Source organism: Orcinus orca, chromosome 2, assembly GCF_937001465.1.
Source record: "Orcinus orca chromosome 2, mOrcOrc1.1, whole genome shotgun sequence".
Lineage (NCBI taxonomy): Eukaryota > Metazoa > Chordata > Mammalia > Artiodactyla > Delphinidae > Orcinus > Orcinus orca.
The window spans coordinates 25,645,309-25,659,946 of NC_064560.1; the positions used below are offsets into that span (position 1 = coordinate 25,645,309).

The following is a 14,638-nucleotide window of genomic DNA, read 5'->3' on the forward strand; positions in this document are numbered from 1 at the left end:
TTTATGCACAGAAATCTCTTGCATTCCTATAAACTAATGATAAAAAATCTGAAAGAGAAATTAAGGAAACACTCACATTTACCACTGCAACAAAAAGAATAAAATACCTAGGAATAAACCTACCTAAGGACACAAAAGACCTGTATGCAGAAAACTATAAGACACTGATGAAAGAAATTAAAGATGATACCAACAGATGGAGAGATATACCATGTTCTTGGATTGGGAGAATCAACATTGTGAAAGTGACTCTACTACCCAAAGCAATCTACAGATTCAATGCAATCCTTATCAAACTACCAATGGCATTCTTCACAGAACTAGAACAAAAAATTTCACAATTTGTATGGAAACACAAAAGACCCCGAAGAGCCAAAGCAATCTTGAGAAAGAAAAACGGAGCTCAAGGAATCAGGCTCCGTGACTTCAGACTATACTACAAAGCTACAGTAATCAAGACAGTATGGTACTGGCACAAAAACAGAAATATAGATCAATGGAACAGGACAGAAAACCCAGAGATAAACCCACACACATATGGTCACCTTATTTTTGATAAAGGAGGCAAGAATATACAATGGAGAAAAGACAGCCTCTTCAATAAGTGGTGCTGGGAAAAACTGGACAGCTACATGTAAAAGAAGGAAATTAGAACACTCCCTAACACCATAAACAAAAATAAACTCAAAATGGATTAAAGACCTAAATGTAAGGTCATACACTATAAAACTCTTAGAGGAAAACATAGGCAGAACACTCTATGACATACATCACAGCAAGATCCTTTTTGACCCACCTCCTAGAGTAATGGAAATAAAAACAAAAATAAACGAATGGGACCTGATGAAACTTAAAAGCTTTTACACAGCAAATGAAAACACAAACAAGATGAAAAGACAACCCTCAGAATGGGAGAAAATATTTGCAAATGAAGCAACTGACAAAGGATTAATCTCCAAAATTTACAAGCAGCTCAGTATCAAAAAAACAAACAACCCAATCCAAAAGTGGGCAGAAGACCTAAATAGACATTTCTCCAAAGAAGATATACAGATTGCCAACAAACACATGTAAGGATGCTCAACATCATTAATCATTAGAGAAATACAAATCAAAACTACAGTAAGGTATCACCTCACACCAGTCAGAATGGCCATCATGAAAGAATCTACAAACAATAAATGCTGGAGAGGGTGTGGAGAAAAGGGAAGCCTCTTGCACTGTTGGTGGGAATGTAAATTGATACAGCCACTATGGAGAACAGTATGGAGGTTCCTTAAAAAGCTAAAAATAAAACTACCATACAACCCAGCAATCCCACTACTGGGCATATACCTGAGAGAACCATAATTCAAAAAGAGTCATGTACCACAATGTTCTCTGCAGCTCTGTTTACAATAGCCAGGACATGGAAGCATCCTAAGTGTCCACTGACAGATGAATGGATAAAGAAGTGGCACATATATACAATGGAATATTACTCAGCCATAGAAGGAAACAAAACTGAGTTATTTGTAGTGAGGTGGATGGACCGAGAGTCTGTCATACAGAGTGAAGTAAGTCAGAAAGAGAAAAACAAATACTGTACAATAACACATATATATGGAGTTTTTTTTTAAAAAAGTTCTGAAGAACCTAGGGGCAAGACAGGAATAAAGATGCAGACGTAGAGAATGGACTTGAGGACACGGGGAGGGGGAAGGGTAAGCTGGGATGAAGTGAGAGAGTGGCATGGACTTATATATACTACCAAATGTAACATAGATAGCTAGTGGGAAGCAGCTGCATAGCACAGGGAGATCAGCTCGGTGCTTTGTGACCACCTAGAGGGGTGAGATAGGGAGTGTGGGAGGGAGATGCAAGAGGGAGGAGATATGGGGATATATGTATATGTATAGCTGGTTCACTCTGTTATAAAGAAGAAACTAACACACCATTATAAAGCAATTATACTCCAATAAAGATGTTAAAAAAATGCAAGCTAGACCAATAGGTTTTAATATCGCATGAGAAGTTCATTGATTCCAAACTCTATATTTCAGCTAACCGTTAAGAAACTATTAGGTTTTGATGAGTATTAAAGAAAAAGATAACTATTTAAAAGAATATTAAAATATTCCTCCCTCTTCTAAACATACAGCTTAGTGAGGCCGGATTTTTTCATATACTTCAACTAAAACAGTATATTGCAACTAACTGAATGCAGAAGCAAACATGAGACTCCAGTCATTAAATATATTTGCGAAAACGTAAAACAAAAACACTCTTGCCACTAACTTATTTTGGGTGTTGGAACATAGTTATTTTTCATTAAAAATGTTGTTTAAGATGTAGTAGGTTTACTATTATTAGTAGTAGTATTTTTTAGAGGTATACAAATCTATAAGCAATACACCATATGCTTAATGGTATACGTAAATATACCAACATCTACGTTTAAAATTGGTTGGTTTTAATATCTAATATGATATAATCCACATAAGCAAAGGATCTTTGTGGTCCTCAATACTTCCTAGAACTGTGAAGGAGTCCTCAAGTTTCTGAATTGAGCTATAGGTACATGCTTCAACAGGGATGGATCTCAGAAACATAACGTTTAACGAAAGTAATTCACAGAGTACACAATATGATTCTACTTAAAGTTCAAAAACAGGTGAAAGTAAACAATATGTTGGTTAAGGATACATATATGGTTGATAAAACTGTAAAGAAAAGCAAAGGGATAATTAACACAAAATTCAGGATGACCATGGTGTTGGGGGCAGAGAATCCTTTGTTTCTGGAGAAAGGCAGACACCAAAGGCTTCTAAGGTACTTGTGATGGTCTATTAAGCAGAGTACACAGATACAGTTTTTTGTTTTTGTTTTTTAAAACAGTATATACAAATGGTATATTTCACAACAAAAATTTTAACAGAAGAAACAAGGAGACATACCTATCCTCTTAGAAGGAAAAACTCAAAAGAATGTCTCTTTTCAAATTAATCTATAAATTCAATGCAATCACAAACAATATCTATCCCAACAAGATTTTCTATAGAACTTGAAAAGATGATTTTAAATTTCATCTGGAAGAAAAATGCAAAAGAAGAGCCCAAAACTTTTTTCAAAAGAAAGTACCAAACTATGTTATAAAGCTACAATAATTAAAACAGTGTGGTAGTAGATAAATGAGTCAAAGAAAAGAAGAAAATTCAGAACTCAATTAAAAAAAAAAATCAGCAAAGTATATGACCCGGCCAAAAATGCTTAATTTTCCTACTACCCAAGGAAGATAAACATTTAAATGAGATGTTATTTCAACTATTAGAAAATTAGTAAAATATTACCATCCGGTGCTGGCTAGTGGGGAGATAAAACACATCTTTTGAGAAAGTGAATATAAAAAGGTACAATCATTTGAGGGTAATTTAATACCATTATTATCCATCATTCTCAGAAGCAATCAAGTCTACGATTCATAGAAATACTATGATGAGCACATGAAACACTGCTTATAATGGCAAAAAAATCACTGCAGCATTTTAGTTATAAGGGAAAACTTGAAAATAATTTAAACGTCCATCAGTAGAGGAATGAAAGACTCATTTGACAAATAGATGCCATATCTATTTAATTACACTAAGTAGATATATCACACTGCATTTATTTAACAAACACTACGTCTCAGTTAAGTTTTTAGACACTTTGCAGATTTTAATTCATTTAAGCAACTATGTCTGGATTACAGGAGATGCTGCTGATACAGCTCTTTTTAAAAAAGAACTGGTTACACTTGGACAAATGTCCTGAAAACACAAAATTTCAAACACTGTTTTTTGTCTTCCTTAAAATAGTTGTGAACACTGTGTCACTTTTAATTTTTCTCCAGTATGAGTTATTTACTGTTGTACTGAGTATACTGTATAGAGCTATCCGGTTCTAGAAGGCAGTTTTTCAACAGAAAAGTATTTTTACACTATTAAGGAATAGCAGCTTTGTTATAAACCTCCTGAGTAGGCTTACTACCAATCTCATAGCCTATAATATTAAATATATCCAAACCCCTTTCCCCTTCTAATGCTTTTTCAGGGGAACACCGTGGGCCCTTGGATCACCAACGTTACTGCAATAACACCGTATGCTTGCACAGCACTTAACGTCTGGAATATATTTTCAAAAACCTTACTGTTCTAATTTTACCTTACAGGGAGAATAAAGGGTAAAAGAGGTGTATTTAAATATATGGATTTCAAATAGACAAGTGGTGATTAAGAGAAACTTGAGGATTTTCAAAGGATCTTCCCCCCAATTTTGAGGTTAATGTGCCACGTTCTCCCACAAATGCTGCTTGGTGCCACCTTCAGACAAACTGCTGGGTTGAATGGACCAACCTACGATGACGCGCTACTTCGGTTTTCAACTAAATGACCCTCCCTGGGGAAAGACCTCTTCTATGCCTACTTTAAAAAAGAAAAGGTCACACACGGCCAATGAAGTCTATGCAGAAGGAAAGCGGAGGTGCGGACTTCACCAAGAATCCTTAGAAAAGTACTTCACTGCCAGTCCCAACCCAAGGAGCAAAGAAAGCTTCAGCTGGACTTCTTACAACGTCCACGAGGATGCAGCGGTCCTCTCACAGGCAACTCAAAGGAAGTGCTGAACCACCCTACACTTTCCACCTCCGAAAGGGGAAACAGGAATTCTGACGCCTTACACACCTGGAAGACGCTGACTGACTAGAAACAGGTGAAGATCGGTGTGTTAGCAGCTGAAAGCGGCCACAGGTGGAGTCAGAGCCGAAGCAGCAAAGCAAAAGCGATTCTGAAAACCTCCGACCCCCCGCCCCTCCCACCCAGAGCAGCGCTACCAGGCAAGAACGCGTGAGTCAACTCAGCATCCATGAGAAGCATGCAAAGTCGACTGGAACTCAATTTTTCATTAAAAAATAAAATGACAACAACGAACCCCGCACAGCCCGAGCGGCCACGCCAGGCACTCGGCCCCGGAGGACGGGCTCCTCTCGCCTGCCCTCTGGGTGAGCGTTCACGAGAGGCAGTCTCACCTGTCCTGTGCGCCGCCGCCGCCCCCGCGGACCGAAGATCAGCGTTCAGTTTCCTCCCCATGCTAAAATGCTGTCCGCGCCTCCACACGCGCTTCCTCCCCTCAGGCCCTCGAGGCCAAGCGTGACAGATCCCGTCGGACCCTGCCAACCAGCCGCGCCCGGGCCAACTCCCCGGGCCGGGGAGCCTTCGGGCCGCCCCTTGCAGGGACTCCCCTCCTCCCGGTTCCACAGGGCCCGCGTTCGCACAGGCTCGTCAGCAGCGCGCGGGACCCTCCACGTCGCAAACAGTCCTTCCTCTCCGCCCTTGTGCCAAGAACGCCGCCCGGGCGCCGCGGGGAGGCTCCGAGGCGCCGGCGGGAGTGACGCGGGCCCGGAGTCCAGGCTCGGAGCCTGCAGACCTCGCCGCGCTCGTCAGCCAAACGTTGCTCCTGCCCCAGAGGGTCATAGGAAGGCACGAACGCTGAAACTCCCCACCACCTGAGTTAACAAGTCGACTTTCTCAGTGACTGACGCTGGAACCCGGAAGTAAAACCCCACGCCCACAGGAAGCGGAGATGGGGGGAGAGAAAGTGAAAACTGAACTGTGGCGTCCCTAGGAGGCAGGAGCCAATCGCTGGGGAGAAGCCGACGCGCAGGCGCGAACTGCGGCCGTCGTCCACGCGGCGCTCACCTCTCTCCTCTACGCAGGCGCGAGCCCGCGCCGCGGCCCGGGATTGGACAAAGGATTCTGGCGGGCGCGGTTGCCCGGCGGGCGGAGCGGGGCGTCTCGCGAGGCTGACGCATTACCGGAAGCGGAAGGCGCGCAAGGGGAACCGCGGAGGCGCGGCCATGACGGCCTTGAATGTGTTGGCGGGCGTCTTTCGCCTCACCGTTGGGAGTATATACCTCCTTGAGTCTCCTGCTACAGCTGCCGCAGCGTTGCTTGTCTTGTCTTGCCCAAAAGCGACGTTTACGAATCACGCCTTTGTAGTAATTTAATAAACGTTGATCCATGTAACATTTGTTTATGTGGTGGGTTCCCTAGGAAAACACCACTAGAAGTTTCTATTCCATGCAGAGTTAAGGGAATAGCATTACTATTCCATGCAGAGTTAAGGGAATAGCATTACTATAGCAATGCTGTTACCACAAATAGCATTACTTATACCAATCAGAGATACTAGGTGATGCACTTAACCGTGAGCCAGACACTGGGCCACACTATGGGAATAGAATAATTTACTCATTCAGTAGCATCTTTTATTGTTTACTGTGGCCAGGTGCTGAATTAGGCACTAAGATTACAGTCATGAATAAGCCAGATAAGGACCTGCACAGAGTGGAGCTTATTCTAGAGGTGGATGACAAATAGTAACAAGTAACACCACCACCACCACCAGAACAGAACTTAATAATACTGCAGTGAAAACAAGCCAGAAATGCTGAGGATGGGGTTGGAGGCTGGAGGCCAGAGCAGAAGAGGCAGAGCTACAACGTCTCACTGAATAAGGGACATTTGAGGTCAAACCTCAGTGATAAAAACAGACCACATTAGTTCTTGGAAGATGAGGAGGAAGAACTTTCCAAGCAGAAGACAAAGTAAGTACAAAAGTCCTAGACATGAAATTGTGTTCAAGAACTGAGGAAGGTTGGCTGTAGAAGCAGAGACTGAGGTACAGCCGATGTTTTCAAAGTACATAAAACCAGTATGTACAACTCCCTGGTTTATCACAAAGCAAATATTCATGAAACCACCACCCTGGTCAAGAAATAGAACATTGCCAAAAACCCAGAAGTTCCTTCTTGCGCCACCTATGGATCAATACCCACTCCCCTTACCTACCATCAAACCTAACAACGAATCTAAAACTTCCATGGTAATCTCTTCCTTTCCTTTCTTAGTAGGTTTGCTGCCTAAATATGCATCCCTAAACTTTATCATTTAGTTTTGCTTGTGGTTTGAACTTTATACAAACTGAATGGGTTTGTGCCTGGTTTCTTTGGAGTAACACTGTGAGACTCATGTTTTTGTGTACACAATTCTTTCATTTTCATTGTTATATATATAGGGGTGGGTGTAGTACATTTTCTTTATCTATTTTACTGTTGATAGACATTTGCATTATTTCCAGTTCTTGGCTATGATGAATAATACTGCGGAGCACAGGCTCCGGACGCGCAGGCTCAGCGGCCATGGCTTATGGGCCTAGCCGCTCCGCAGCATGTGGGATCTTCCCGGACCAGGGCACGAACCCATGTCCCCTGCATCGGCAGGCGGACTCTCAACCACTGCGCCACCAGGGAAGCCCTGAACTTTCTTATTCACATCTCTGTACACTTGGGCATCATTTATGTTGGGTGTATTACATGCTGGACGTGCTGGACATGATGATTTGGACTTTTTGCTTCAGCAAATATTTATTCCCTTCCCTCTTTTACTGTTGGTCAGGTTTGCTTTTCTACCCCATTGATATTGTCCTTGGTCATATGAATGCTTTTGGCTGATAGAATATTAGCAGACATGATATATGCAGGAGTCTTGTGTGCTTGCATAGTTTGATTTGGCTCCTGAGTGCAGGTGATGCACACGAGGAGACCATAGTCTCATGTAGCTGTTGCCCCTTCAGTCTGGGCCCTCAGAATAAGCACATATGGAGCAGATGTGAATCCAACCGCAGGCCAAACCAATCTTAGATTAGCATAAACTTAGACATCTCAAAGATTGGTGAGTATGAGAATTAATGCTGTTGTCCTAAGTCACTGAGCCTGGGGTGGTCTATTATACAGCATTATTGTGGCAATAAAGAAGGCATATGTTCAGCTTTAATAGATAAAGTCAAACTTCTTGCAAATTGGTTTTACAAAGTTATATTTCCACAAGAAATGTATGAGAATTCTAGTTTCTCTACATCTTGGTCAATATTTTTTAACTTTAGTTACTCTGAAGGGTGTCATATGGTTTGAATTTGCATTGCCTCCAACTTTGTTCTTTTTCCAATATTTGAATAGTTTTGGCTATTCTAAGTCATTTGAATTTCTGTATAAATTTTAGAATCAGTTTATTTTCTACCTCAAAACACACATACACACACAAAAACAAACAAATCAAAAAAAACAAACAACCCACAGCTTCTAGGATATTGCCTGGGATTGTGTTTAATACATAGATCAATTTGGAGAGAATTAACGTCTCAATATTCTACCTTTGAATTCATGAACATGATATCTCTATTTATTTAGGTCTCATATTTTCTCTAAGCAACATCTATATTTTCCAGTGTTCAGGTCTTGTGCACATTTTGTTATATTTATCTCTTCATATTTTTATGGTATTTTGAAATTTTAATTTATAATGGCTTATTGCTAGTATATAGAAATACAAATGATGTTCCCATAGCAACCTTATATCCTGCAACTTGCTAAACTCACTAATTAGATCTAATAGCTATTTGTGTGTGTGTATGTGTGTGTATTCCTTAAGATTTTTCTAAGACAAACATGTTGATTGCAAATAAAAATACTTTTCTTTGTTTCCAATCTGTATTTTTTTTCCCTATATCATTGGTTAAGTCCTCAAATGCAATATTGAATATAAGAGGTGAGAGCAAACATCTTATTATTGATCTATGGGGAAAGCATTCAATATTTCACCATTAAGTATAATGTTACCTTTAGTGTTTTCTGTCCTTTTTTAGGTTGAGGATTTGCCCTTTTATTCCTAGTTTTTGAGAGCTTTTATCATAAATGAATGTTGAATTTTGTCTGCATCTATTGAGAGGATTATATAGTTTTTTTTAATCTACTAGTATGATGAATTACATTATTTTCAAATGTTCATCCAACCTTGAATTCCTGGGATGAACCAAATTTACTTAGGATGCATTATCCTTTCTCTATATTACTGGACATGAATTGCTATATTTTGTTAAGGATTTTGGCATGTATGTTCATGAGAGATATTGGTCCACAGTTTACTTTTCTTGTGATATCTTAGTTTTGGTATGAGGGTAACTCTAGCTTCACAGAATGAGTTGGTAAGTATTCCCTCATCTTTTAATTTCCAAAATACTCTGATTAAAATAGGTATTATTTCTTCCAAAAATGTTTAATAGAATTAATCAGTGAAGTCATTAGGGACCTGTATTTTCTTTATAGGGAGTTTTTTTAAGTACAAATTTTATTTCATTAATAGATATAGAGTTATTAAGAATATCTATTTTAGAGGAATAGAGCTCTACCAATACCACTGTCACAGCAGGGTGACTGTGGGCTTTCTCCCAAAGCCCCAAGGAGAAACAGCAGAAGCTTAACACTGTGTGTTTGAGGAAATAGATACCACTAAAATAATCCAGTGAGTCACTGAGCAAATAAATAAGCAAATAACAGTAACAAGGCCCCAAGGGGTGAGGGGAGAACAGCACACAGAGTTGTGGCAATTTATTACATAAATGTTCAACTTCCAACCAAAAATTATGAGTCATGAAAAGAAAACAGAAAAGTATGACCATGCACTGAAAAAAGCAAGCAACAGAAACTCTTTTGAGAGTGACTAAAATTGTATTTAAGAAAGAAAGACTTCAAAGTAGCCATTATAAACATGTTCAACAGACTAAAGGAAAGTGTGATAAAAGAAGTAAGGAAAGATATGTTGACAATATCACATCAAATGAAGAATATCAATAAAACGAAATTATGAAACCAATTCTAAAAAAAACAAAGAGAAATTACAAAAAAGAGCCAAATGGAAAGTGTGGAGTTGAAAAGTAAAATAATTGAAATAAAAACACCTAGAGGGACTCAACAGTGATTAGAACTGGAAGAAGAAAGAATTAGCAAGCTTGAATATAGATCAATAGAGATTATTGATCAAGCTGAAAAACAGCATAAACAATAAAGAAAAAGGAACAAGAGGCTTCAAGATGGCAGAAGAGTAAGACGTGGAGATCACCTTCCTCCCCACAAATACATCAGAAATACATCTACATGTGGAACAACTCCTACAGAACACCTACTGGACGCTGGCAGAAGACCTCAGACCTCCCAAATGGCAAGAAAGTCCCCACGTACCTGGGTAGGGCAAAAAAAAAGAAAAAACAGAGACAAAAGAATAGGGACGGGACCTGCACCACTGGGAGGGAGCTGTGAAGGAGGATAGGTTTCCACACACTAGGAAGCCCCTTCACTGGCGGAGACTGCGGGTTGCTTAGGGGGGAAGCTTCGGAGCCATGAAGGAGAGCGCAGCAAAAGGGGTGCACAGGGCAAAGTGGAGAGATTCCCGCACAGAGGACCAGTGCCGACCGGCACTCACCAGCCCGAGAGGCTTGTCTGCTCACCCGCCGGGGCGGGCTGTGGCTGGGAGCTGAGGCTCGGGCTTCGGAGGTTGGATCCCAGGCAGAGGACTGGGGTTGGCTGCGTGAACACAGCCTGAAGGGACTAGTGCGCCACAGCTAGCGAGGAGGGAGTCCGGGAAAAAGTCTGGAGCTGCCGAAAAGGCAAGAGACTTTTTCTTGCCTCTTTGTTTCGCGGTGTGCGAGGAGAGGGGATTCAGAGCTCCGCTTAAAGAAGCTCCAGAGACGGGCGCGAGCCGCGGCTAACAGCGCAGACCCCAGAGATGGGCATGAGACGCTGAGGCTGCTGCTGCAGCCACCAAGAAGCCTGTGTGCAAGCACAGGTCACTCTCCACACCTCCCCTCCCAGGAGCCTGTGCGGCCCGCCACTGCCAGGGTCCCGTGATCCAGGGACAACTTCCCCGGGAGAATGCACGGCGCGCCTGAGGCTGGTGCAGTGTCACACCAGCCGCTGCCGCTGCAGGCTCGCCCTGCATCCGTACCCCTCCTCTCCCCAGCCTGAGAGAGCCAGAGCCCCCGAATCAGCTGCTCCTTTAACCCTGTCCTGTCAGAGCGAAGAACAGACGCCCTTAGGCGACCTACAAGCACAGGCAGGGCCAAATCCAAAGCTGAACCCCAGGAGCTGTGCGAACAAAGAGGAGAAAGGGAAATCTCTCCCAGCGGCCTCAGGAGCAGTGGATTAAATCTCCAAAATCAACTTGATGTACCCTGCCTCTGTGGAATACCTGAATAGACAACAAATCATCATAACTTGAGGAGGTGGATGTTGGGAGCAACGATATATATATTTTTTCCCTTTTTCTTTTTTCGTTAATGTGTATGTGTATGCTTCTTTGTGTGATTTTGTCTGTGTAGCTTTGCTTTTACCATTTGTCCTAGGGTTCTGTCTGTCCGTTTTTTTTTCTTCTTTTTTTTAGTATAGTTTTTAGTGCCTGTTATCATTGGTGCATTTGTTATTTGGTTTGGTTGCTCTCTTCTTTCTTTTTTTTATTACTTTTAAAATTTTTTCTTAATATTTTTTTATTTTAAATAACGTTATTTTATTTCTTTCTTTCTTTCTTTCTTTTTTTCTCCCTTTTATTCTGAGCCGTGTGGATGACAGGCTCGTGGTGCTCTGGCCAGGCGTCAGGGCAGTGCCTCTGAGGTGGGAGAGCCAAGTTCAGGACATCGGTCCACCAGAGACGTCCCAGCTCCACGTAATATCAAATGGCAAAAATCTCCCAGAGATCTCCATCTCAATGCCAAGACCCAGCTCCAGTCAATGACCAGCAAGCTACAGTGCTGGACACCCTGTGTCAAACAACTAGCAGGACAGGACCACAACCCCACCCATTAGCAGAGAGGCTGCCTACAAGCATAATAAGGTCACAGACACCCCAAAACACACCACCAGATGTGGACCTGCCCACCTGAAAGACAAGATCCAGCCTCATCCACCAGAACACAGGCACTAGTCCCCTCCACCAGGAAGCCTACACAACCCACTGAACCAACCATAGCCACTGGGGGCAGACACCAAAAACAATGGGAATTACGAACCTGCAGTCTGTGAAAAGCAGACCCCAAACACAGTAAGGTAAACAAAATGAGAAGACAGAGAAACACATAGCAGATGAAGGAGCAAGGTAAAAACCCACCAGACCTAACAAATGAAGAGGAAATAGGCAGTCTACCTGAAAAAGAATTCAGAATGATAGTGAAGATGATCCAAAATCTTGGAAATAGAACGGAGAAATACAAGAAACATTTAACAAAGACCTAGAAGAACTAAAGAGCAAGCAAAAAATGATGAACAACACAATAAATGAAATTAAAAATTCTCTAGAAGGGATCAATAGCAGAATAACTGAGGCAGAAGAACAGATAAGTGACCTGGAAGATAAAATAGTGGAAATAACTACTGCAGAGCAGAATAAAGAAAAAAGAATGAAAAGAATTGAGGACAGTCTCAGAGACCTCTGAGACAACATTAAAGACAGCAACATTCAAATTATAGGGGTCCCAGAAGAAGAAGAGAAAAAGAAAGGGACTGAGAAAATATTTGAAGAGATTATAGTTGAAAACTTCCCTAATATGGGAAAGGAAATAGTCAATCAAGTCCAGGAAGCACAGAGAGTCCCATACAGGATAAATCCAAAGAGAAACACGCCAAGACACATATTAATCAAACTATCAAAACTTAACTACAAAGAAAAAAATTAAAAGCAGCAAAGGAAAACAAATAACATACAAGGGAATCCCCATACGGTAAACAGCTGCTCTTTCAGCAGAAACTCTGCAAGCCAGGAAGGAGTGGCAAGACATATTTAAATTGATGAAAGGGAAAAAACCTACAACCAAGATTACTCTGCCCAGCAAGGATCTCATTCAGATTCGATGGAGAAACTAAAACCTTTGCAGACAAGCAAAAGCTAAGAGAATTCAGCACCACCAAACCAGCTTTACAACAAATGCTAAAGGAACTTCTCTAGGCAGGAAACACAGGAGAAGGAAAAGACCTACAATAACAAATCCAAAACAATTTAAAAAATGGTAATAGGAACATACATGTCGATAATTACCTTAAATGTAAATGGATTAAATGATCCAACCAAAAGACATAGACTGGCTGAAGGGATACAAAAACAAAACCTATGCTGTCTACAAGAGACCCACTTCAGACCTAGGGACACATAGAGACTGAAAGTGAGGGGATGGAAAAGGATATTCCATGCAAATGGAAATCAAAAGAAAGCTGGAGTAGCAATTCTCATATCAGACAAAATAGACTTTAAAACAAAGACTATTATTACAAGAGACAAAGAAGGACACTACATAATGATCAAGGGATCAATCCAAGAAGAAATATAACAATTCTAAATATTTATGCACCCAACATAGGAACACCTCAATACATAAGGCAAAAACTAACAGCCATAAAAGGGGAAATCAACAGTAACACAATCATAGCAGGGGACTTTAACACCCCACTTTCATCCATGGACAGATCATCCAAAATGAAAATAAATAAGGAAACACAAGCTTTAAATGCTACATTAAACAAGATGGACTTAATTGATATTTATAGGACATTCCATCCCAAAACAACAGAATACACTTTCTTCTCAAGTTCTCATGGAACATTCTCTAGGATAGATCATATCTTGGGTCACAAATCAAGCCTTGGTAAATTTAAGAAAACTGAAATTGTATCAAGTATCTTTTCTGACCACAGTGCTATGAGACAACATATCAATTACAGGAAAAAACCTGTAAAAAATACAAACACTTGGAGGCTAAACAATACACTACTTAATAAGCAAGATATCACTGCAGAAATCAAAGAGGAAATCAAAAAATACCTAGAAACAAATGACAATGAAAACACGACGACCCCAAACTTATGGGAAGCAGCAAAAGCAGTTCTAAGAGGGAAGTTTACAGCAATGCAATCCTATCTTAACAAACAAGAAAAATCTCAAATAAACAACCTAAGCTTACACTTAAAGCAATTAGAGAAAGAAGAACCAAAAAACCCCAAAACTAGCAGAAGGAAAGAAATCATAAAGATCAGATCATAAATAAATGAAAAAGAAATGAAGGAAACGATAGCAAAGGTCAATAAAACTAAAAGCTGGTTCTTTGAGAAGATAAACAGAACTGATAAACCATTAGCCAGACTCATCAAGAAAAAAAAGGGAGAAGACTCAAATCAATAGAATTAGAAATGAAAAAGGAGAAGTAATAACTGACACTGCAGCAATAGAAAGGATCATGAGAGATTACTACAAGCAAATATAAGCTAATAAAATGAACAACCTGGAAGAAATGGACAATTTCTTAGAAATGCACAACCTTCCAAGACTGAACCAGGAAGAAATAGAAAATATGAACAGACTAATCACAAGCACTGAAATTGAAACTGATTAAAAATCTTCCAACAAACAAAAGCCCAAGACCAGATGGCTGCACAGGCAAATTCAATCAAACATTTAGAGAAGAGCTAACACCTATCCTTCTCAAACTCTTCCAAAATATAGCAGAGGTGCTATATTGGCCTCATTCTATGAGGGCACCATCATCCTGATACCAAAATCAGACAAAGAAGCCACAAAGAAAGAAAACTACAGGCCAATATCACTGATGAACATAGATGCAAAAATCCTTAATAAAATACTAGCAAACAGAATCCAAGAGCACATTATATGGATCATACACCATGATCAAGTGGGGTTTATCCCAGAAGTGCAAGGATTCTTCAGTATACGCAAATCAATCAATGTGATAC

General features: G+C 40.6%; 1 protein-coding gene across 4 annotated transcripts in view; it reads right to left on the minus strand.

The window, feature by feature from the left end:
• The window catches only part of TASOR2 (transcription activation suppressor family member 2), a 67,202-nt gene extending 61,537 nt beyond the window's left edge, over positions 1-5,665 (minus strand). Inside the window, exon 1 of one of the 4 annotated variants that reach the window (XM_049705281.1) lies at positions 5,045-5,665. Coding sequence is in view for 1 of the 4 variants with exons in the window: in XM_049705282.1 (XP_049561239.1) it covers positions 5,045-5,105 (61 nt within the window). In the remaining 3 variants the exon portion in view is untranslated. The remainder of the gene's footprint in view (positions 1-5,044) is intronic. The other 3 variants (XM_049705282.1, XM_049705283.1, XM_049705284.1) reach the window with 3 other exon arrangements.
• Between the last annotated feature and the right edge of the window lie 8,973 nt (positions 5,666-14,638).